The sequence below is a fragment of the Vicia villosa genome, linkage group LG1 (assembly GCF_029867415.1).
Source record: "Vicia villosa cultivar HV-30 ecotype Madison, WI linkage group LG1, Vvil1.0, whole genome shotgun sequence".
Classification (NCBI taxonomy): Eukaryota; Viridiplantae; Streptophyta; class Magnoliopsida; order Fabales; family Fabaceae; genus Vicia; species Vicia villosa.
In genome coordinates, this window is record NC_081180.1 from 5725212 (window position 1) to 5751011 (window position 25800).

Here is a 25800-nt window from a genome sequence, read left to right on the forward strand (position 1 = left end):
AATAAGGTCGGTGGCTCTAATTTATTATTAAGATAATTTGTAGCTCTAATTATGCTTATATTAGCCAATCTCACTCTTTATATATATCTCATTCTCCCTAAGCAAAAAGTTTATATAATCTACTAAAACAGTAACGATCTTCCTGTAAGTAAGTTTTTCACTTTTTTATTTTGTTTATACATTATTTTCTCATACATTTTTATTCAATTAGAGAAATTTGAAAGTTGATTTTAGATGCATAAAAGGTTGCTCAGAAGATATCACCAACGTGTTGAAACAAATGTTTGGTGTTTTTCTATATAATCTTTTTTCTTAGTAGCTGATTTTATTTTTTTATGGGTTAGAATATAACATTTAATTTCATTGAAGTGTGAATTTTTTGAAATCAGGAGTGAAATCTATTTCCATTGATCCAAATCAAGGGAAGGTGATAGTTGTTGGTACTGTGAATTCTATGAAACTAATTAAACTTCTTCAGAAGCTGGGAAAAAAGGCACAACTTTGGTTTTTTGACAAAGAACCAAAAAATAAGAAAGAATGTTCTCATGCCAAAGATAAGCATCATTCTCGTGGTTGTCATGAGAGCAGTGACACTGAGGATGTTTCTCAAGCTGATCATGGTAATAAACTTAGGACACATCAACATAAAAAAAACAAGAAAATTCATGACAAACATAAGCATCATTCTACTGATTGTCATGAGAGTAGTGACACTGAGAATGTTTCTCAAACTGATCATGGTCATAATAAACATAGGGCACATCAACATCAAAAAAACATGAAGATGCATGGCAAACATAAGCATCATTCTAGTGGCTGTCATGAGAGGAGCGACACTGAGGATGTTTCTCAAACTGATCATGGTCATAAATATAAGACACATCAAAAGAACAAGAAAATGCATGACAAACATAATAACATGGTTGGTTTTGGTAATCAACATAGACCACCGCGGCCGCTGCCACCATCCAACTACCAACCATTCCCAGGATATCACAACTATCCCCCAACAATGCATAGGTACCAACCTCAACATGGAGCATATGCAATGCCGCCGCCGCCTTTGATGTATCCGGGACCAAGGCCTCCGTATCCGGGACCATACCATGCACCGGGTCAGCCATGGGGAACTTATGGACCTTATGGCTCAATGTTTCCAAATTACAATCCCATGGTGCACTACAACAGTTATGAAGACAATTATCGATATCCTATATAGATAATAGCTGAAATGTAACAAATTTGCTTTTTTAAGATTTATATTTTTGGTTACTGTCATTTAATTATTTTGATATTATCCGATTATGTTTCCACCAATTCCATTTACTAGCATGCTTCTGATGTATATGAATTACTACAAAGTACTACAATTAGATATTGACTTACAAGTTATAAAAACCTACAGGATATTTGTCATCTGAAATATTTAACCAACAATGAAATATTGAAAACGGTATTTGCATTTCAGTTTGTCTTTTTTTCAAGTGTAGACAACAATTTTTCATTATTATAGCCATAAAGTGAGAGCCATAAACACATAAGTATACTGCATTATAAATACAGTAGTGTTTGACATATGATGTTTAACATGATCAATCGCAATAGAAAACACAAGCAAAACATAGCATGTTGGTGAACAAATCTACATGTTAAGTGATTATATACATGAACTCAGGTGATCTCAAGTAGAAAATATGTGTGCAGCATAGTATCAAATCCATCACAAGTCCCCGTGCAAAAGGTGGATGAAACAAACACTTCGATTATTTTCATTCAATTCAGCAGATACACATTTATCTTATTCGTAGCAGAATACAATACAAGCATGACCAGTTTATTTTCATTCAATTCAGCAGATACACATTTATCTTTTTCGTAGCAGAATACAATACAAGCATGACCAGTAAGACAGTGCTTCAAAAAGACTGTATTTCAAAGACTGTCTTGATGTAAAATATGAATAAATATTAAAATATGAATAAATATAAGAATTAACTAATATCCAAGCGGCCAAGCATATCTGTATGTGACATCCTCCTTGGAAACCTTGGTGGCAGCCTCAAGACCATGGAATCTTCTATCTCAATGGGTAAATGAGTCGCCACAATCACGATTCCTCCCTGTTTCCTGTGTTCGGCAATAATGTACTCTAGTAACTTTACACCTTCATCATCTAATGCAACTGAAGGCTCGTCTAGCAACCAAATGGGGCGATCAATTGCGAGCAGTCTGGCAAGTTGCAATCTTCTCTGCTGGCCACTTGAAAGCATCTTTGGCTTTTCCTTAGCCAATTTTCCTAGTCCCATCAACTCAAGTGCAGGCATGGCTTTCCCTTGCTTGCCTTCAAGAAGTTCAAACCACTGAATGTTTTCTAGAACGGTGAACTTTTCTTTAATTGCGTTCTTGAGGGAGACCCAGTTAAGCTGAAGCTTATACTGTTGGAAGATCAAAGATTTTTGAATATCATGGCCATTCCAAAGGATTTCGCCTGCAGAAGGACGGGAAAACCCAGCTAGCATGCGCATAAAAGTTGTCTTTCCTGAGCCATTTGCACCTGTTAGGACAAGTGCCCCTCCATCATGAAGAGACACATTCACATGAGACAGAATTTGTTGGGCGTTTCTCATGCAAGAGACATTGTTAAGGAGGAGTCGAGGGAATGGGGGTTTTCTAATAGACATCAAGTTTATCAATTGAAAAAAACACTGCCAATATCAGCAAATTCAGATTAATGCTTTCTGATCCTTAAATTATAGTTGATGATGCAATAAGTGCAAGTCCCAGAGCATCTCCAGCACAAGTTTTACTGTAAAAAAAAATTAAAATTATAAGCAAAAATTTATGATTTCTTGAAAAGTGACTCGACATCACACAACAAATATGACATTGTGCCACAAACTTTTAAACACTACATTAATGTAGAACGTATAAATTACCCCACATGTTCAAGCATTTTCATGAGTCCCAAATAAACGCGGGCTTTGAGTGAAATGGCATGATAAATTTGGGATTTATGGTCACCCCAGAACAAAAGAGCACTCACGTTAACAAACTTGAGTAACAAATACGGTTGCTCTTTGGATTATACGAGCAGAGCCCAAAAATCCGATGTTAAAAGTAATACTTAAAAGAAAAATGGATTAAAACTGACAAAATGAACCCCCCCCCCCCCCCCCCCCCCCCCCCCCCCCCCCCAATCCTTAAAATTTATTCCAGACAAGGATAGCAATTTCAATATACAAACATGAAAATAAGTGTTTAGACCTTAATCTGAAGATACTTAGAAGAGGTACAGTAAGACTTAAAAGATGCCAATGGAAGTGTAAAACTAGGTGGTGGTTTGGCTTCAAAGAGGGTAGGAGCATGCATTTGTTTTCATGAGAGAAGTAATTGGAGGCTTGGTGTGTGATGATGCAGGAAGTAATTTATATTATATGATGTTTCTACAAGGGATCAACTGGAAAATGGGAGGCTGACTAAGGGTGTTCTGTGGACATGATTCTAGGCTTCAATTGAACATTGCTAACCACTAAATATACTGCAAGCATGAATAATATCAAAATCTGAAGCCTTTAAAATATTATAACCAAAAGATAACTAAATAAAAACAAAAAACTACAATTAAGGATCAAAACAAAGAATGAAATATATAATAAATAAAAACAGGAAGAAAAGCTAGAAAGCACAGTCACTTAGATCTTCAATAATGTCTGCAATCATACCCACAAATAATTACTGATCTATAGATTCGTCATAGTTAAAACCAGCAAAACTTCATTTACTCAATTGTCACAAAAATGCAAACTCGTCAATTAAAAAAGAAACCTCAAGAGTAATATATAATTTAGTTGTTCTTGCAAAAACCAAAAAGAGGGTTGAGGGAGCGAATTGAAAGAAAGACACGTTGCTATTGCTTCAAGGGAACGAGTCGAGTGGGAATTGAATTAATGCATCGACCAGATAGAGAAGCCTACTAATTACGCATTGAAAAACCATATAAAAGCTAAGAACAAGATTGTAATAATGACTCACGAGAATTGAATTAATGTACAATTGAAGCCAATTCATTATTGTGAAATTAAAGAAGAGTTTGATCCCTAACCAAAAATAATACTAAATTAGTTTCTAACATTTTCATATGGGGGACAAATTGGTCCCTTTGTTATTATGAGTCAAAATTATAGAGGGACTAATTTGTCCCCGCAGAAAAATGTTAGACACTAATTTGGGGTATTACTTTTCATAAGTGATTGAATTGGACTGCGAGTAAATTGGGTCTTTAGTCATTACAGAATTGATGTTTGAGAATTTAGATCTCAACTTTAAAAAAAACTATAAATTTAGGTATATGCACAAAAGACATTTTAAAAAACGATAGAAGAAAGCCTAAACAGAAGCTCTTTTTGAGTTGAGCCCAAAAATCCAATGTTGCAACAAAGACATCAAAAGAGAAAAAATGGATTAAAACTGAAAAAAAGAACTTCAAACTCTTTTATGTATTTTTTCCCCTTGAAAGATAGAACAGCCTATATCAAAATGTTTTATGCATAAATCAATTTGTGCCCCCCTTTGTTTCCTTAAGAATTCTTCTAGACATCAGTAGCAACTTCTATATAAGAACAAGGAATTGTTTAGCCTTTTAACAGTAAAACCTGAAGATATTTATTGTGTTTGGTAGCACGGTAGCAGACCGCTACCTCGCATTTTGAAGCCTTTTCACCGTAATTTTCCGAAGCTCCAAATGTTAGCTTCAGCATAACGTGCGGCTGTACCGTGGTATTTTAAAATACCAAACACAGCTTAGAACTAGAAGACATATAGTAAGACTTAAAAGATTAAAAGGATATTGAAAAAATACATCCAGCTCAAATTGGTATATCATATTCCCCACATTTAAAGAGCCAAATTCACCATTTAATTTTACTGTTAATGACACTTTTGAGTCTCTTTCAAAAACAGAATGCGTAGTAACTCTAATGATTTTAGGTCATGCAGTTTGACTAAAACTTGGAGCATAACAACTAGACATACTTACACTACGCCCCTCTTTCATTTCACATTCACTCGTTTCTTTTATTACACGAAATCCCATTAGAAAAAAAAATGTTAAAACAGCCATGAACAATACCATTCTGTAAAAAACCATAATCGAGCACTCACACATCTTCAATGATAAACCACAATTGGTACCATTAAAACTGAAGGATTTTTTATTGAAAATTCAATAGCAGCTGAAATTTGAAGAATATTAAAGAGACAACAAGGAAAGCATAACTTACTAAGCGGTAGCAGGCTTGGTCCACGATTTGGAGGCGGTATGATTTTAATTCCAGTGGCACTGTTCTCTGCAAAGGTAAAGGAAGGAGATGAGTGGGAATTCAGGCTGAGAACGGAGATAGGGGACGTGTGATCAGTGCAATCCAATTCTAGGCTTCAATTGAACATTGCCAAACACAATACTAGGGGATTTAATATTATACAATGTTTCTGTAAGAGACCAACTGGAAAATGGGAGGCCGAGTAACAGTTTTTTGTGGACACAATTCTAGGCTTCAATTCAACATTGCATTAAAAAATCATGGATAATATCAAAATTTGAAGCCTTTAAAACATTATAACCAAAAGATAACAAACAAACAAAAAAAAAAAAACTAGTACTAAAAATCCAAGCAAAAAGTGAAATAATAAAATTAAAAAAAACTGGAAGAAGACCTAGGTAACTCGACCTCCTTAGATGTTCAATAATGTCTGCAATCATTCCCACAAACACCAGTTAAAACCAGCAAAACCCTATGTATTCAATTTATTCAATTTCAAAAGGGATATAAGGATTGCTGGCTGGGGAGGAGAGTTAGCGAGTGGAGTGATAAGGAGGTAAAAGACTCGATCCCCACCCTAAGCAAAAATTAACACTACCAACATTTGTAGCTTCAAAAAATAAATCAACTGACAAAAATGCAAACCCATCAATAAAAAATAAACTTTGAGAGGAATCTATAATGTAGTTGTTCTTGCATTTTCCAAAACTAGAAAAGGGATTGATGGAGTGAATTGAAAGAACAACACATTTCTATTGCTTCAAGGGAACGAATCGAGTGGGAATGGACTTAATCCGCATCGACCAGATAGAGAAGCCTGCTACATTAGCAATTGAAAAATTAAACAAGTGCTAAGAATACGATTGGAAGAATGAGTTGAGTGGGAATTGAATTAATGTTCAACTGAAGGCTTGAAGCCAATTCTTTATTGCAACATAAATAATTGATGTTTGAGAATTTAATCTCAACTTATAAATTATTTTCAATAAATTTGGGGATATACACACCAAACAAATATCCCTAAAAAAGAAGCACTCCTGAGTTTAGCCCAAAAATCCAATGTAGCCACCAAAATCATAAAAGGATAAAAAAATGGATTAAACAAAACGAAATTTTTAACACTTACAATGTTTTTCCCCGTGAAACCTATAACAACCTTATATCAAAATATATTATATCAAAATTATCTTCCTTAAGAATACTTCCAGACATCAGTATACATTTCTATATAAAAACATGAAAGGAAGTTTCTAGCCTCCTAAGAAGTATATATAGACTTAAAATATGCAAGTGTAAAAAGGATTTTGAAGAAATTGGTATCTCATATTCCCCCACATTGAAAGAAGTAAATCCGGCACATAAATTAACTGTAAATGAGCCTCCGAGTCTCTTTCAAAGACATAATGTTAAGTAATTCTAATGATTTTAAGTGAAACATTTTGTCAAACACATGGAGCACAACAACTAGATATATTTACACTAAGCTCTTCTTTCATCTCACATTTGCCCATTTTTTACATCAAATCCTATAAGTAAAAAAAAAACTAAGTACTCTTGTAATTACAAGATCAGTCGGTAAATGAACAATAATTGTTTCCAAACCCCTATTGAAATTGAACAATAAAATCACAATACTCAAAATTGAAATTAACCAAGTGAAGTTGAAATTAACTCAATGATAACAGTCCCTAAATTCATACTACACAGTTACTAGAAAATTGAAATCCACGTAAATGAAAGGAAAAAAAAAAACTTACTCAACAACAAAACAATGCCAATGTAATGGAAGAGAGGGGACGATGATCCAGTGCAATGAAAGTGGTCGGTCTGAAGAACAAAGGCAGCCGGCCGTGGGCCTGCAGCGACGGTGGTACTGAGATGAGAGACACTGATGAACACAGAGTTTTCAAAAATGGTGAAAATGGTTATGAAAGTGAAAACAGAGAAGAAAAATTAATATTAATAGTATAATAATAAATTGATTAATTATATTACTATTAATATTAATTTTTTCCCCACTTATTAAAATATGAGAAAAGGGGTGATGCACTGAGAGTGTAAAATATTTTTACACTGTCAACCGATCACCACCCATGTATTCAATTAAATCATTTTTTTATTTAAAAAAAGAGAAAAGGGGTCATGCACTGACAGTGTAAAAAAGTTTTACACTGTCAACCAATCACGACCATGTATCCTACCAAGTCATACTGTTATTTTTAAATTACTGAGATGACATGGCAGAATGATATATTTTCATTGGATGACAGTGTAAAACTTTTTTACACTGTCAGTGCATCACCTTTAAACCCTTAAAAAAAACTTAATGACATGACACATTTATGATTTTCTATTGGATGACGGTGTAAAACTATTTTACACTGTCACTGCACTACCTTTTAACTCTTAAAATATTTATGATTGAAGAATTCCACACAAAATTAAGATATCCTATTGTATTGTATATCTTTTTATTTTATAAATTATTTGATTTGATATTATTAAAGAAAAATATATTTGTTTTTTGTAGCTACCGCTACCATGTTTATTTAATTTATTTATCGGTTTATATATTTAACTTTTTTCATTCCTAATTACATGCCAATTATCTTGACATTACCCACTGACACATTATTTTAATTTTTTTAAATAAAAATTAATATATCCACTTCTTTATATAATAATGAATATGTAATTTTAAGGTTTTGATTTTCATATTTTAAAAAATAAATAAATTAAAATTTATAATTTCTCTCTCAAATTTTGATTCTTAGTTATGAATTGTTTTTCTTTTATTTTAATTTTACAAGTCTAATTATTTTTTATTTCAATTATTAATTTGAATAAATGATTTATTTTATTTATTTATTAATTTAAAAAAATTTATTTATTTATTTTTTATTACAAAGAGGGCCGAAGCCCGAAGCGAGAAAAAAAACTAAACAAAAATAAACCTCAGAAAGATCTCGACAAATCTTGATTAACTAATTGAACAATACTAGGAGGAACAATATCACTGAACTCCAGATCAAACAAACAACCACTTCCATCTCTAGCGAGCGCATTGGCGCATTGATTAGCTTCTCGGTAAATATGAGTTACACGCACTTCATCTTCATCATGAGCATCCATCAGCTTATAAATTTGGAGGAATAGACCATGGCTATCTACTTCCAAGTATTTCCGAGCATTCAAACAATTCGCGATAGAGCTTGAGTCAACATTAAGCTCCACCTTCCGGCATCCTAGTTTCTTCGTAAGATTTAAACCTTCTAGGATCCCCCAAAGTTCTGCACGGGAAGCATTACACCGACCAATATTTTTCGAAAATCCTCCCACAACTCTACTGAGATGATCACGAATAATCCCGCCGCAACCTGCTATACCGTTATTCTTACTAGCCCCGTCCGTATTCAATTTGACCCAGCTTTCCTCCGGCGGAATCCACTTGAGTTGCACCGCTTCCTTCGTCCTTCCATCCACAACTTGATACATAATGACAGCTTTTGCATACTCTTCAACTCTCGCATTAATGTAACTAATAGGAAACAAGGGCCTAGTGTAATCCACTTCATGCATTTCCTTATTCCTCCCTAACCACAAACTATGACAAGCTACTGCCCAATACTTGCTCCACTCCTCACTAAAATTTATATTGATATCTAGCCAATCCTCCATCTCAAGAGAAAAGAAGTCTCTCTTAATCACTGCTGGAACAATATCCTTCCAAGCTGCCATAGCTTTCTTGCAATCCCGCACCATGTGTAAAATTGTTTCATTTGTATTTCCACAAAGATCACAAACTGCTGAACCCAAGCCTCGCCTACTTTTCTGATTGTTCGTCCACAATCTACCATGAGCCATAAGCCATAAAAAAGTCTTCACTCTTTCTTGAACTCTCAACTTCCAAATACGCTTCCAATTCGGATTCTGCTCCTCCTCGTTATAACGCATGAGATCTTCATAAGTGTCTTTCACTGAAAAAGTTGTCTTGCTAGCTCCTGCAGGATAAAACACATCTCCCCCCATGTCGGAACTGGGAGGCAGGATTGCTTTGATTTTAAGTAAAGCTATAAAATATAAAAAAATTACTCACTTGTATTTTAAATTAGAGACACAATTAAAATAAAACTATTCATATCAATATATTTTAAATTATTATAATTGTCAATGATATTTAAATAACACATATTCGTGCATCGCATTAAACCCTTTTAATTTATATTTATAATTTAAAATATATATTTTTAATTTTTGAGATTGTTTTATTTTAATATTTATAATGTAATTTGATTTTATAATACGATGAATATTGGCGAACATTGACGAATTTATGTTGAAATGACTATGAGTGTAGGTGAATGGATTGGATGGTAGAGAGAGAGGAAAGAATTGGAAGAGAGAAATGAAATGCGAAAGAATGAGATAGGATATAAATGAATCAGAGTTTAATTGTGAAAGCGTAAAAGGATAAGATTGAAATCTCAGAAGACCAATGTAGAGGTGACACAATATTTATTGATGATGTTGATGGATGCAGCGATATGAAATAGAAAAAAAGGAACAATGTTGAACACAAAAAGATAAAGAAAAAAAAGGAAGATTTTATACAAAAGAATATGAAGTAATGGTGTATTGTGTCTATGAGATATACCAGAGTTGTTTATGAATATTGGACAAAATGGGTCTAAACTTATGCAATTTATTATTGTTTCTAATACAATTCATCATTATTTTTTTAATATTATTATTTTTGGTACAACATACAATGCCATGGACCGGGTGAGCCAACTTATGAACCTCATGGCTCAATGTTTCCAAGTTACAATGTTGCACTACAACAGTTATGAAGACAATTATCGCTAATACTATATAGATACTAGTATGCTTCTGATGTAAATACTATAATTCTTCTACACACCTTTACTGCATACATCATTTCCTTACAAGTGAGTAACCAAAATATATGAAAAAAACAAAGAAAATGGAATAGAAATGAATAGATAATTTTTGGTATATATTGCGATACCGGTTTCCTGTCTCACCATAATTCAGATTCTTCCCACCAATACTTTCTTAATCTAGTCTGCACTAAGGGTTATGACCCTGGTTCGCACTTCCTGCCCCACCTCCAGCATCTCCACCATCTCTGCTTCGCTCGCTTCCCTGCACAGACGCACCATCAGGTCCAGTCACCCGAACAGCCCTGGGTTTTCCGTCGGAACCAAATTCAACCTGATACTCAACAGATTCACCCGAACAGCCCTGGGTTTTCCGTCGGAACCAAATTCAACCTGATACTCAACAGATTCACCCGGAGCAAGGCTCTGGAAACCATCAGTCACTATGAGATTGGTGAACGAAAATCTCCTCGGTACCATCATCAGGGGTAATGAATCCAAACCCCTTCATATCGTTGAACCACTTCACCTTCCCAGATGACCTACTAGAACTCAATGATAAAAGATGTGGCGATAGATGGGTCGCATTTATTTATGACTTCAACTGGTTGATAGGAATGTGAATCACGTAACATGCAATGTCCCACATCTCTTTCCTTTTTGCCTGTTGCAATCAAAACCACCGACACTTGAACCATACTTTGCAAACATGACTTCTAGAGCACCATTTGTAAGAACGAGTTACACAGGACATAAATCAATTGATTGGAATTTGGACATACTAAAAGTAATTATCAAGGTCCAAAAAATGCGGGATCAGCTTCAAGGTGGGGGGTGGGGTGGGGTGGTCTGCGAGCTGCTGTCAACAATAGCAGTTGTAATTCCGCAAATTCTTTTTCTTAAACTATTGTCTTTCTTATAAGGGTATATATTCCAATCCAAACTCTTTGAAGAGTGATGCTATGTTCTTTTAGTACATTTCTTGTTTATTCTTTCTCTCTCGTTAAGTTTTATTACTCTATACTGTATATTCTTTAACTATTGAGTATGATGATCTCTTTGCAATAGTAGGATATAGCATTTTAGGGGGTCGGTGTTATGCAAATCTTTCTTTCTGAGTTTGGTTACTATCAGATGAGTCAAAATTGTTTTTGCATTAAAACCTAAACTTAACTAAAAATGATGAAAAGTTGCTTTTATGATAGATTGAAAATTTTCCACTAAACTTTGCAGCAAAAACACTTTTAAAGTAAACAAACTTCAAAGCATAAATTAAAATCACTACGCTACAAATTCAACATTACCTATATCCGTTTCACATGACATGATCAAGTTCATTCAAAATCACATTAAGTCCAAACACAAATTATATAACACAAGCCCTAGATTATGAGCAACATGTCTAACGAACCCTAAATACTCAACACATAAAATAAATTCAAACTAACAGCGAAAGAGAAACATACTCAGAGTAGCTATCAAGCAATCTTTGAATATCATCATCGCCAGCAGGAACATCAGAATCTCCCAAGTTGGCTTCCTCTAGTTTCTCAATCTCCTTAGTCCAAAGTCCAGCATGCAACTTCTGTTTCTTCAACCTATAAAGCGCGCCGTTTTCTTCCCTTTTCTCATTATCCTCCTTCAAACCTTTTCTCCTTTTGTTCCAATTCTTGTTCATCTCTTCAACGAATGCATTCGTTTCCGCGTCCGCTTCTGTTGTGAAGTTCACGTCACCCTCCCATGGAATTTGTTAAGGTTGAGTGGCAAATATGTAATTTTTATTTTAAGTGGTATTTTAGTTTTTTTAATCTTATGTTATATTATGGCATAATTATCAAAGATTTAGGGGTTGTAAGTTTGAAAAAGCTTAACAGAAGTGGCAAAAGTATTTTTCAAGGGATTCTGATTTATAAATAGACTTTGCATTATAATTATAATTAATCATTTTTTCCTTTCATTATATTTTCCATACTGTTTGTAAACTTGAAAAGCTGGTATTTGTAGGCATTGTTAGAAGCTTGTTTGTTCATTATTTTGGTTTGGTTTGGTTTTAATAGCAACCATTTACCCACATTTTCTATTTCATGTGATTTAGTGAACAAAATCTTATACTTAAGAATGGAAGTAGTATATAACAAAGTCCAACTATACGTTAAAGTTGTTCTCTAAAGAAACAAGAAATTATGGAATTAATGATTCCAAACTGAAATTGATAGCCTGTTTTCAAACAGATGCCTAAATTTGACTAAACTTGTTGCATCAGTTGAAACAGCTTCAAAATTATAGATTCAAAACTAAAACATGGCCTTCAAAGCAAGTTAACCATGTGAGGCACAGCCCAAAACTTAGGCATTTGGAAGTTTTAGTAGTAAGAAGAAGAGATCATTAAAAACACATCGAACTTTACAAGATACCCTCAGCATGAGGAGGTTGATGGTTTATGACCAATGGAGGACGAAGAGCTCGGTGATTTTCCTCCTTCTGTTTGCGGCCTTTGTACATTTCCTCTGTCTCGACAACGACTAATCTCTTGACCTATAACAATTACAAAGTTTACCAGTGTTAGTATACAAGAACATAGATCATTTCATGATGGAGTTGATAGAGCTTGTGTTGAAACCTGTTGGATCATTCCCCTAACAGTAGGTGTGTTCCATCGCATGACAGTTCGGTTGCATTTGCCCAAACGTAATGCTTCCAAAGTTCGCCTGTGTTGCTTCCTGGTCCCCGGAATACCCCTCACCAGAGTAATGTATAGATTGGGGCTATAAGCAATTGGGACACACGCCTTGTATGCTTTGAACGCATTCATGTCTTCAACTTAAAATTTGAACACCATTAAGTACAAATCAAGTTAATATAATTTTTTATATTTTCTTGCTAGTTCGCAATTAGATTTGTATGATCTATCTACAATAATGATAAAGATAAATTTAACTAAAATTGGAAGGCAGACATTTATAGGTTGGTTCGTGCCCGGTTAAAATTCTTTTGAAAAGGAAAAGAACTAATTTTTATCATAACAGAAAGTAGACTCAGGCACAAGAAGAACCAAGTCTGCAACAAGTACACATAGCTAATTTTGAATCATAACTTAAGACCATTAGCTTGTTCTGAAATATTTAAAAAAAAAAAACTGAGAAGAGCATGCTTAGATGTTCAAAATGTCTCCAATCATTCCCACAAACACTAGTCAAAACCAGCAAAATCCCATGTACTCAATTGATTCAATTTCAAAAGGAGACATAAGGATTGGTGGCTAGGGGTGGAGAGTTGGCGAGTGGAGTAATAAGGAGGTCAAGGATTCAATCCCCACCCTAAGCAAAAATAAACACTACCAACATTCGCCGCTTCAAAAAAATAAATCAATTGACAAAAATGCAAACCCATCAATAAAAAAAGAAACTTTGAGAGGAATTTATAATGTAGTTGTTCCCGCATTCTCCAAAAACCAGAAAGGCATCAATGGAGTAAACTGAAAGAGGAACCCATATTGATATTGCTTCAAGGGAACGAATCGAGTGGGAATGAACTTAATCCGCATCGACCAGATAGAGAAGCCTACTACATTAGTAATTGAAAAATTAAACAAATGCTAATGATACAATTGGAAGAATGTGTTGAGATGGAATTGAATTAATGTTCAATTGAAGGCTTGAAGCCAATTCTTTTTATAAATTAAATAATTGATGTTTGAGAATTTAAATCTCAGCTTATAAATTATTTTCAATAAATTTAGGGATATACACACCAAATACATACTTACAAAAACAATAACCGAAAGGATAAAAACAGACAAAACAAAGTTTGAACTCTTACAAAAAAATTTCCCCAATGAAAAGCTATAACAACCTTATAGCAAAATATCTTATGCATAACCAATCTGCGTCTCCCTATTTACCTTAAGAATACTCCTAGAAATCAGTATCCATTTCTATATAAACACATGAAAGAAAAATTTATAGCCTCCAAAGAAGTATATTCAGACATAAAAGGTGCTAGTGTAAAAAAAGATTATGAGTCAAGCATTTCATCAAACACATGGAGCACAACAACTAAATACATTTACACAACCATTTCTTACATCAAATCCTATAAGGAACTTATTTTCAAAATCCAATAACAGTTTGAAATTTACAGAACAGAAACAACAACGAAAATATAAAACTTACCGAACGAGATTGCCGAATAATAAGGTGTAGTCCGCAACTGAATGATGAAAAATCGTGTAACTGAATTGTTAAAGTTGAGTGGCAGGTTTGTAATTTTATAATTCAACTAGGGGTATTTTGGTATTTTTAACACAGAGCACATGCATATGAACTATGCGTTGATTCTGTTAGTGCGTTGATTCTGTTAGTGTTGTTGATGCATGCATGTCTCTTCCAAAGATATTTCCTTCCCAACAACACCGTCAACTCTTAACAGAACTCTTCAACTGCACTCACAACAAAGACATCCTCAAAGGTCGAACCCTCCACGCACGCATCCTCAAAAACGGTTCCCTCTCTTCCATTTACATCGCCAACACTCTCTTCAATTTCTACGCCAAATCCAATCACTTATCACACGCTCTCACTCTCTTCAACTCCATCGACGACACCCACAAAGACGTCGTTTCATGGAACTCCCTCATCAACGCTTTCTCCCAACACCATTCCCCTTCATCTTATTCATTCGCTATAAGCCTCTTTCGTCGAATGATGCGAACCAACAACAACGTCGTCACTCCTAATGCACACACTCTCGCCGGAGTTTTCTCCGCTGCTTCTAATCTTTATGATGTAACTGCTGGCAGACAAGCTCATTCGGTCGCGGTTAAAACCGCTTGCTTGGATGATGTTTATGTTGGGAGTTCTCTGCTTAATATGTATTGTAAAACGGGTTTTGTTTTTGATGCTCGGAAACTGTTTGATGGAATGCCTGAAAGAAATACTGTTTCGTGGGCTACTATGATTTCTGGGTATGCTTCTGTTGGACTTGCTGATAAGGCGATTGAGGTTTTTGAACTTATGCGAGGTGAGGAAGAGGTTGAGAATGAGTTTGCTGTTACTAGTGTTCTTAGCGCGTTGACGAGTTGTGAGTTTGTGGGGACGGGTAGGCAGGTTCATTCGCTTGCGGTTAAAAACGGGTTGATTTGTATTGTATCTGTTGCGAATGCTCTTGTGACGATGTATGCTAAGTGTGATAGTCTTGATGATGCGGTTAGGACTTTTGAATTTTCGGGGGATAAGAATTCTATTACTTGGTCGGCTATGGTTACTGGTTATGCTCAGAGTGGGGATTCTGATAAAGCGTTGATGCTTTTTAATAGAATGCATTCTTCTGGAATGTTGCCTTCTGAGTTTACTTTAGTTGGGGTGGTTAATGCTTGTAGTGATCTTTGTGCTGTTGTGGAAGGGAAACAGATGCATGGTTTTGCCTTCAAGCTGGGATTTGGATTGCAGTTATATGTTTTGTCGGCTTTGGTGGATATGTATGCAAAATGTGGTAACTTAGCGGATGCTCGTAAGGGTTTTGAGTGTATACAGCAACCTGATGTTGTTCTTTGGACTTCTATCATAACGGGGTATGTGCAAAATGGGGATTACGAAGGGGGTCTTAATCTGTATGGGAAAATGCAGATGGAGAGAGTTATCCCTAATGAACTAACGATGGCAAGTGTCCTAAGAGCTTGTTCCAGCCTAGCTGCTTTAGACCAGGGAAAGCAAATGCATGCCCGGATCATTAAATATGGTTTCAAATTGGAAGTTCCGGTTGGAAGTGCTCTTTCTGCTATGTATGCAAAGTGTGGAAGTCTAGATGATGGGTACCTTATTTTTTGGAGGATGCCTGCCAGAGATGTAATTTCGTGGAATGCAATGATATCTGGACTTTCTCAAAACGGTCATGGTAATAAAGCCTTGGAACTGTTTGAGAAGATGTTATTGGAGGGAATAGAGCCTGATCCAGTCACGTTTGTAAATCTTCTATCTGCTTGTAGTCATATGGGACTGGTGGACAAAGGCTGGGATTATTTCAAGATGATGTTTGATGAGTTTAACATTGCTCCAACGGTAGAGCATTACGCTTGCATGGTTGACATCTTGAGCCGTGCTGGTAAGCTCAATGAAGCTAAAGAGTTCATTGAATCTGCAAAGGTTGATCACGGTTTGTGTTTGTGGCGCATATTATTAGGAGCTTGTAAGAACCATCGTAACTATGAAATTGGTATTTATGCTGGAGAGAAACTAATGGAGCTAGGGTCACCGGAGTCATCTGCTTATGTATTGTTATCAAGTATATATACAGCCTTAGGGGAGTGGGAAGACGTGGAACGTGTCAGGAGAATGATGAAAGCCAGAGGGGTGAATAAAGAACCTGGCTGTAGCTGGATTGAGTTAAAGAGTTTGGTTCATGTGTTTGTTGTTGGAGATAATATGCACCCACAGATTGATGAAATACGGTCAGAATTAAGGTTGTTAACCAAATTGATGAAAGACGAAGGATATGAACCTCTTTCGGATTCATTGTCTGAAACCGTTTTAGATAATTTGACAGGTATTATTTGATAGGTGTCCCAATCTTTACCTATCAACACAATTCATAGCTTGGCTTTATTTTGTTGGGTTGTACAAATGGTGTGTGATTTAATCACTGCCATTAAAAAAAGAATCACACTAACTTCTTGCTGAGATGATTTATAATTATAAAGCGAATCTTGACCAATATGATCATCATGTCTTCAAACTTATTTTATCGACTTGCTTGCATTTTCTTTATGATATGAATACCTATAAATACGGAGAGTTATATATTGGTTTTTAATTGAAACAGATTCAGATTTAATTCTATTCTTTAACTTCTTTTCCTTTATTTCCATTTTATTTTATCCATGAAGATCAAGAAGGAAAGCAGGAGATACAACTTAGTGTTTGCGGTGGCTTGTAGCAATACTGGGGAGGTGACCTACTACATATGCTCAATGTAAGATTATCTTGTTAATTCAATTTAAAAAACTCTACGCTGATTGAGATTTTCTTGAGAAGACTAACTTATACTTTTACATTTTCAAGAAATTTAGTGTCATTTAGTTTCCATTTCCATTTTCAGTTTTAATTAAAAAAATGTCACATTGTCTTTTCTATTTTTAAAGCTTTATACAAGAAACAATAAAGCAATAGAAAGTTGTTTTTGCTTTTCTATTTTTAAAGCTTTATACAAGAAACAATGAAGCAATAAAAAGTTGTTTTTGATTTTTACCCTGATAAACCCTTATCCTTTTCCATCAGAATTTTTTGCATTTGATCACTGTATTTGTAGGTTTTGAAATAAGTTTTTTTTTTTTTTTTTTTACGTTAAAGCATGGATGTGACCCATATCATTGCTTCCTCCAATGGAAAATCCTGAAAGCTGTTACTTCCAAATTCTTGTTTTCTATTGATTGGAAACAATGTATTCTTTTCTCCTTTTATTAATAATTCAATTTCTTAGTGGTATATTCGCTTACAGGATGATGATTCACTGCTGAGTGCTGCAATTAGTGCATTTGCGTTGTTGTCCCGTGTCTTTTGCTTTTTGGTTAATGAGAGTATTGTCACCCACCCACAAGGAAGGTTATTGACAAGCCAATGGCCGAAATTAAAGCCAGCAACCAAAAATTTCAAACATGTGACAAACATCCAATATAGTTTGTTAGTCATGCTGCTTGCGGGGTGGCGGAAGGAATATTGGCAAGTATCGGGATTTGTTACTCATGCTGCTTACAGAGAGTACTCAGTTGTCACTTGATCTACTTCGGTCAATCCGAAGGAAACCTTAAGACGAGCTGGATAGACAAGCTGCTAACGAAGTATACTTTCTTGAATTCCTATTATGTGATGCCTTGGGTTATATATACTTCAGGCAACTAAGTGTTGGCAATATCTTAAGGTGTTCTTTTGGATTGGTTAAGCTAAGCTCATCAATAGAAGAATTGCTGCAAGCACAAAATTGCAACTCTTGGAGGACATAGAGTGGTTGAGCTTCATATACTATGTCATAAGATGAAAAGCCTAGGCAAGCTTATGGAAATTTATTGTGTGGACAGAATACTAGAAGTACACACATTCATTAGACACTGCTAAAATTTTGTCCTTGCTGTTGAAATTGCTTGACTTAGTGTTCAATAATCACAAGTTATCCGCGTTGAAGATGCTCTTTAAAACTAAACAAAGAGAAGTTTGTTTTGCTATAAGTTCTGCTTCGTTGTTGGAATCCTTGAATCATTATTTTCTTCAAATCTTCCCTTTTTTTGCCTCATTGTAATTTTGATCTTCCCTTGTGATAATTATGTTGCAGTGATAAATTCTGCCTCTGTGGATGATATACTTATTATTGGTTGCTTCGATGATGACCATGATACTATTCTTAAACTCAACAATAACACATAACTTGAAGAACCCTTTCTGTCATTAAAATCTTGAGCATGATCAATGTCCGTGTAAGTAACAAGCTAATCATCTCTTCCTGTTCTATAAAAAATTTCAAAATTGTTCCAAGCGCAGACTTATTTGTAATAAGTCTTGGCCGCCTTAACTCCACCTTCATTTTTCATGGGCTTGAAGCCGGGACAATTGGATTATGAACAAAATTGTTGCTATCCATTCCAAACCGTTTCAGAACCTCCAATGCATACTTCTTCTAACTAATAAAAATACTAGGGCTGGACATACGGTCGGGTAGGGTCGGATTCGGGCCCAAATCATCAATCCGGCCCAACCCTCGGGTGACAAAGTGTGGCCCATTTCGATCCAACCTTGTAATGGGTATTTTCGGGTTCGGGTATGTTCGGGTTCGGGTAACAGGACCGGGTTACTTCGGATATCAATTATTGTTGGCCCAATTCAAAATCTAGCCCAAATAACAAAATTCAATGTTTTTTTTCTAATTTTTTTTATTCAGATTAAAAATCCATCTGTTAAATTGGGCCTTATTTTTTTCTCTTATCTATTTTTAAATTTTAAGATGAACATGGGCCTTATCTTTACAATAATTTACTTTAAAGAATTGCCATAAACATTTAAATTCAGATTTAACATATTGATTAAATTCAAATTCACCATACTTTAAAACTGATGCATCAAGTTCAAGCATCACACTCATCAATAGGTGGTTAGATAGGTTAAAATGCTGTAACATCAAGTTCATTACAATTTTATAAATAAGCTTAACAAGCCACCTAATAACACAATCAACATAACTTTCAATTCATGTCCATCATCATAACTTCCAGGTCCAACAACAAATTCTTTCCTCTTTCCCTTTAAGACAAGCTCCATCTTCTAGTTCCAAAACCTCCATTTTTTGCTGCTGTATTCATTTGAACAAATAAGCATTGAATCATAAATATGGTTGCAGTGCTGTAAGTATCAATCAGAAAAAGGATCTAAAACCAAATTGACATGCTTAAGGTTTCTCTATAGATTTAATCAACACAAAACATATATAGAAATTGAAAAATTTTAAGAGAAGCTAATTCTAAAATCACAGCCACTAATAGTATCCACAATTGTTGTGATTCTGTGGGATTCAGCTTGGACCTACATAATACCCTGGCTGCAAATAAGAGAATAAAATAATGATAAAGATTTGATGACATAGAAGGTAGTGGATTATGTGTTTAATCTTTACCAGGAACTCCTTTCATTTGTTTAATCATGTTTGTATGCTGCTCTATTGCGGAATTTACGATCTCTAATGGATCGTCCATCTCCCACTGCCAACTTTTTGCTACTGGATTTGTGTGATGCCTCCAGCAAAAAACACATTTATTTGCACATGCCAAGCTAGGGGTTGCCTCCATGCACCTGTTTCACTCATACAAAAGTTTAAACAGTGAATATGACAGCTGACGTATGATTGCCATTTGCCAATATATAAAATAGAAGAGTAATTTGCATTTAACAGCGGTCAAAACCCATGATCAGGATCAAAAGCTAACATTATGTGTAACAGAAAGTATAACTCCATAACAATTATGTAGTGAATTTCATAAGGTCCTAAATTTACTAGCTTAATACATTTTAAGAGAAGCTAATTCTAAAATCACAAATATACACAGCTTAAAAACCATATATGGTTTGTATTTCATACTCCAGTCACATATTAAAAGAAGAGAACCTAACCACCACCTGCTTATCTAATATAGTAGTTTCTAAATGAAGCCAAAAATTTCAAGAATTACCTTGACAAGAACTCTGTAAATCTTCAAGAACTCCAACAATTCTGCACTGTGACCACAGGAACTCCAACAAATTCATATATGTTATTGAAAAGCTCATTTTCCCTTCACTCCAGTGGGATTAATATTTTAATTCCAGGGACATCACGGGCTGATATCAAGACATGGAATGTTATTTGAAATCTAACCAAACATGTGATGATATTAAACAGAACAGATAAAGCTTATCACCTTTGACATGGAAAGTCTTGTAACATATCAGAACAGATAAAGCTCAGCAGAATGAGAACTTGTTCCATTGGTAAGAATCTAAGATGGAACCTGTTCCAGCAATGAATGAGAATCTACATAGGGAGTTTATCAAAAGCAATAGAAAAAATAGAAGAGAGTATGAGTTCAGCAGTAGAAAAAATGGAACCTGTTCTACCTGTGTTCCCCAGTTATGGTAGTTCTAAGGTGACCAACATGCATTTCCTTTGCTATATTAGTTGCAAACTGAATGTTCCATCGGCAGTATGAGTTCAGCAGCCCCATTCTTGTTAAAATGAATGAAAAAGACAGTAAATATGTTAAAATGAAGCACCATATCAGAAGTACATAACCACTGAATGAAAAATACATAGTAATTCATACACAACCTTTTTTCATACAAAGTGGCAGTGAGCAGCAACGAGTCATCCATGATTGCAAAAAGTGTTGGTTGTGTTAATGTCGGCTTCAAAAAGTGTTGGTTGTGTTAATGTCGGCTTCAAAAAACGAGTCATCCATGACTCCAAAAAAAGTAGCTGCAAATATTATAGAAAGCATTAGAAATAATACATACATTCTTATAACAAAGTAAGATGATCAAAAAATTCAACCTCAAAAAGTGCTTACGCACAGCCAGAAGGCTGTGTCTGAGATGAAGACGATGCTCCACTTCCGAGTGAAAGTTCAGCAAATCCTATAAAGAAGCAGTATTTGAAGAGCAGTTAGCAAAATATTACCAAACAAAATTAAAATTAACACTTAAGACAAATAGAAACAATATACCTTTTAAAGCATCTTCAGAAATCTCATAATCTTCAGTAAATTCCAAGTCTTTGAACTGATCTAATGAAGGCCTCAACCAATTTTGTGCACAAATAAGAGCCTCGGCCATTTCAGGTTTGAGAGAGCTTCTATATACCTCTAAAACCCTCCCACCGGTGCTAAAAGCACTCTCAGAAGCCACCGTTGAAACTGGTGTAGCCATTATATCTCTAACAATTTGGGACAGAACTGGGTATTCTCTAACATTATGTTTCCACCAACTTAGAATGTCAAACTTATCTTTATCCTTTTCATTAAACCTTATGCATTTTTCTTTTAAATAGCTCTGAAGCTCAGTTACTTCTTCAACCGAATCCATAGACTTCAAATGTTGCTGAAAAGCATTCTGTCTAGCTACATGTGCCGGTACTTCGACGTTGGCAGCAGTTTCACCATTAGAAACGGTGGCTGCCATAGCTGGGACAGGTCCTTCGACATTGTCATAGGCTTGTTTGTAAACCATGAAGATTTTTGAAAGATTGTTATTGATCTCTTCTAACAAAGATTTCTTAGTTTCTGAAAGTGGTCCATACATATCACTAAAGCACCAGTCCACAAATCGTAACTTATACCGGGGATCAAAAATAACACCCAAATAGAGGAGTTGGTTCATCTTAGTGATATCAATCCAATATTTCTTAAATTTATCCAACATTTCCTTAGCAACACTAGCAAACAGTCCATTTAGGTCCAAGTTTAATGACTTAAGCTCAACGTAAATTCCAGCCAAGAAAGGGAAGGCTGTATGCAAACTTGCTTTTGTTGAAACAGAAAAAACAGTTGTCGCTTCATAATAATTCTTCAAAAACTTAATAAATACCCTAACATTCTCCCAATCTTCACTACTAGGGGGGGAATCACCTTCAAAGAAATCCCTATAATCCTCAACCTCATCTTCTAGCTTATCAAAAGCTGTTTCATACTTCTCAGCTGCATCTAACATCAAATACGTCGAGTTCCAACGAGTTGAAACATCAAGACATACCGACTTCTTGCATGTAATATTGGCATAACCCACACATTCATTGAACTTTAATGCTCTATGGGGTGAAGATCTCACATACCTTATCGCATTTCGAACACTTGAAATTGAGGTGCTGGCTACTTTTAATCCATCTCTCACGACCAAATTCAGTATATGTGCGCAGCACCTCATGTGAAACCCAAATCCATCCATAAAAAGTCCATTCATGTTTCTTATCTTCTGCTCTAAATACTTAACAGCAACATCATTTGATGCTGCGTTATCTACCGTGATAGTTGAAACGTTTCTCAGCCCCCACTCCTTCAGCACATCCTCAACCTTCTTACCAACTGTTTTACCTCGGTGATTTGGGATAATCGCAAAGCTGATTATCCTTTTTTGGTATTGCCAATCCCTATCTATAAAATGAGCAGTGAGGGTCAGGTAGTTTAGATTTTGAACGGAAGTCCAACAATCTGTTGTAATTGCCACCCTACTACAATCAGAACTAAATAATGCTCTCAACCTCACTTTCTCATCAAGATATATCTGAAAACAATCCCTAGCTATGGTTCTTCTTGATGGTATTGTAAATTGGGGTTGCATTTGGTAACAAAAGTACTTGACTCCCTCTCCTTCAACTGTTCTAAAGGGCTTCTCATCTAAAATAATAAAGTAAGCCAACCCCTTTCTACAACCTACAGGATCAAACCTAGAAGATGTTGGAACCAACCCAACTCCCGGAATTGTTGAATATGTCAATACGGTTTGGGTAGGGTCGGTTGAAAGGTTCAACGGATATTTAGGACATGTTTTCATGTGACTCTTTAAATTTGACGTTCCGTGTTTCTTAGAGTCACACATATACTTTTGATGGCAGTACTTACATGCCGCAGTAGCGGGATCACTATCAGGAATAAGGTTAAAATGGTCCCATACCTCAGACCTCTTTCTAATAGCATTTGCATTAGCTCTTCTTCTCTTCCGGCCAATAGGAGGCTGATTTGTGCAGACCTCAATGGGTGTTGTTGCTGCTGCTGTGGTTGCTGCTGGAGGTTCTTGTTCCATAACTGAAACAAAATACATAATAAGTTCAAACTGAATAGATAACAAGTTCAGAATTAGATAACAAAATACATGTTATATCAAAACAAATAAATTAATAAAGGAGAAAGGGGTAGTCAAGTTATGCTGAATAGATTAATAAGTTCAAACTGAATAGATACTGCTGTTAAAACTTCTATGAAAAAAGTGAGTAAAAAGAGGTAGTCAAGTTATGCCTAATTACAAATCCAACAATTCACTGCTAAAAAAACCAACCTGAAACGCACTGCTAAAAAAACCAACCTGGAACTTATACTGCCAAACAGCACTGTTAAAGTGCCAATAGAATTTCGTTATTCTAATTTACTTAATTACTGTTTTGATATAAACATTAGATATGTGTTAGTAGTTTTAGTGCTTTTTAAATATTTGGATGATACTCTTTTAAATAGTGTTAGACAATCTAAGACAAGCTAATACTTTTTTAAATATTTAAATAATCCAAGACAAGCTAATATTTGGATTAACGTGAGGCACTGGGAGTATTTTTCTTTCTTTATGCTTACTGAAGACTTCTATATGACTTTTAAAGTAAAAGATTTCTATATGACTTTTAAAGACTCTATCAAAGAGTGACTTAGATTTTTCCTATAAAAATCAAGTAAATATAGTTAAATTATTATGGATGGTGGGTGATATGGAATCTACGAGTGGTTAGTAATACTCTAATATCCTAATACTCTAATATTCTTAGAATCTTAATTGTAGTCTCTAAAGACCGATACTCTTTCAACACCAGAAATGTCACAACAGAGTGAATAATTAGAAAATATCAAAGAGATGAAATTAAGTGAGAAGCGATAATATATCTAAAATAGATGCACCATACAGATAAGCAAAGCAGAATAAAGAGGAAGAAAGTATAAAAGGAAGGCAGAAAAAACAGGAACATTGACCTGACAGTATAAACTACTTGCCCTTAAATGGCAAACTGAAACTGAGGATAAACAATTAATATATATATACATGTATGTGCTTAAGCTAGCTGCATGCCATGATTACAGTGACTCTCTCATATTCAATTATTAGACTTTTTTGTTGCAATTAATCTCATAATATCTACATGTGGACTTGCTGTTTTCAAGTATTTAAGAAATATTATCCTAAGAGTATATAGTAGACACATAATACCCCAACGATAAGGTTATAAACATTGTTTCATGAGTTCCAATATAAGAGGTATATATGATTATGGATGGGTATTCAACAACACTTATAGCTAAGGTTAGAGCATATGACAATACATACTCAAATACACACAAAACTAAACCAAAACATACTCAATACATAACTCAAATTTTCACAACTAACATTCATGTATAAAATTTGACTGAATATGCTCAAACAGAAGAAAAATTACCGTTACTTTGCACATTTCCAGCTCCTGTTGCTCCTCCAACCCTTTGCATATCTCCAACTTCTTGCATAACTCAATAAACTTGCAGAAAACGGAATAGATATAAGAAGAAAAATATAAGAACAACCAAACACTGAACTTAAGCAAATGTAAGAGATAAAGTGAAAAGAAACTACCTCTTAAATCTGTGAAGTTAATCTCAGCTGACAATAACTCTTAAGCTACATTACTACCAACCTTTTAACATGTAAAACAAGGAACAAAATCAGTAAACTTCTATAAGAGACGAAATCGTGAAGAAGATAAAAAGCAACTGAGAGAGAGGAGAAAGAAGGATACTTAGCATAGAAGAGATGATGGATGACGACAGTGGTTGCTTGAATCTTCGATTGGGATGACGATGAGGAATTGAGGATGGTGGCGGTGAGGAATCTTCGAGCAGCAGCAAACCCTAGATGTGGCCGAGATTCAGTGAAGAGGAAATTGAAAATGAGAAGTTAGTAGTAAGTAGTAACCCTAGTTTTCAGACCTTAACAATTTTCTGGGCCAATTGCATTTTAAGCCCAGCCCAATGAATATGAAACAACGATATTCTAAGAGAATCGGTCGGTTACGGGTTCCGACGGTTCCAATATCCAACACCGAAACCGACCATTCATGCCCAATGACATCCATACTTAAGCTCTGTTCATACCCGAAGTCCGAACTTACCCGACCCGTAGACCCAAAACCCTTTCGGTTCGGTCGGGTTTAGACGGGTGGTCACCGTCTGTCCAGCCCTAAAAAATACCATTAGATCTTTTCAAGACTTCAAGACCAAGGAAGTACCTCATCATATCAAGATTGTTAAGTTGTAACCACCACTATCATATCAAGATTGTTAA

General features: G+C 35.1%; 5 protein-coding genes and 1 pseudogene across 8 annotated transcripts; 2 read left to right on the forward strand and 4 right to left on the reverse strand.

The window, feature by feature from the left end:
• Positions 1-280: 280 nt before the first annotated feature.
• Positions 281-1464, forward strand: LOC131594859 (carboxypeptidase Y-like). The gene is made up of 2 exons (XM_058867371.1): positions 281-287; positions 390-1464. Exons 1-2 carry the CDS (start codon positions 281-283, stop codon positions 1217-1219), a joined length of 837 nt encoding a protein of 278 aa, XP_058723354.1. The 3' UTR covers positions 1220-1464.
• Positions 1465-1681: 217 nt separating this feature from the next.
• LOC131627262 (ABC transporter I family member 1) lies at positions 1682-7266 on the reverse strand. The gene is made up of 3 exons (XM_058898102.1): positions 7076-7266; positions 5280-5345; positions 1682-2806 (listed from the first exon to the last, which is right to left on the reverse strand). The coding sequence occupies exon 3, from the start codon at positions 2679-2681 to the stop codon at positions 1992-1994; it is 690 nt and encodes a 229-aa protein (XP_058754085.1). The 5' UTR covers positions 2682-2806; positions 5280-5345; positions 7076-7266; the 3' UTR covers positions 1682-1991.
• Positions 7267-9673: 2407 nt separating this feature from the next.
• On the reverse strand, positions 9674-11897 carry LOC131596368 (glycine-rich protein 2-like; annotated as a pseudogene).
• Positions 11898-12351: 454 nt separating this feature from the next.
• LOC131627272 (uncharacterized) lies at positions 12352-14464 on the reverse strand. 3 transcript variants are annotated; one of them, XM_058898122.1, is made up of 3 exons: positions 14392-14464; positions 12840-13033; positions 12352-12754 (listed from the first exon to the last, which is right to left on the reverse strand). In XM_058898122.1, exons 2-3 carry the CDS (start codon positions 13029-13031, stop codon positions 12623-12625), a joined length of 324 nt encoding a protein of 107 aa, XP_058754105.1. In that variant the 5' UTR covers positions 13032-13033; positions 14392-14464; the 3' UTR covers positions 12352-12622. The 3 variants fall into 3 exon arrangements, with proteins under 3 accessions (XP_058754105.1, XP_058754102.1, XP_058754097.1); XM_058898119.1 differs by having other exon boundaries at positions 12840-13047; positions 14392-14446; XM_058898114.1 differs by having other exon boundaries at positions 12840-13039; positions 14392-14443.
• Positions 14465-14582: 118 nt separating this feature from the next.
• Positions 14583-18454, forward strand: LOC131627287 (pentatricopeptide repeat-containing protein At2g33680). Of its 2 annotated transcripts, none has more exons than XM_058898136.1 (3): positions 14583-16759; positions 17100-17185; positions 17693-18454. In XM_058898136.1, the coding sequence occupies exons 1-2, from the start codon at positions 14596-14598 to the stop codon at positions 17147-17149; spliced, it is 2214 nt and encodes a 737-aa protein (XP_058754119.1). In that variant the 5' UTR covers positions 14583-14595; the 3' UTR covers positions 17150-17185; positions 17693-18454. The 2 variants fall into 2 exon arrangements, with proteins under 2 accessions (XP_058754119.1, XP_058754113.1); XM_058898130.1 differs by having other exon boundaries at positions 17711-18454.
• A 2683-nt stretch (positions 18455-21137) lies between these two features.
• LOC131597110 (zinc finger BED domain-containing protein RICESLEEPER 2-like) lies at positions 21138-24986 on the reverse strand. Its single transcript, XM_058870036.1, has 6 exons — positions 24920-24986; positions 24691-24823; positions 23776-23827; positions 21453-23553; positions 21301-21363; positions 21138-21205 (listed from the first exon to the last, which is right to left on the reverse strand). Exons 1-6 carry the CDS (start codon positions 24984-24986, stop codon positions 21138-21140), a joined length of 2484 nt encoding a protein of 827 aa, XP_058726019.1.
• Positions 24987-25800: the final 814 nt, after the last annotated feature.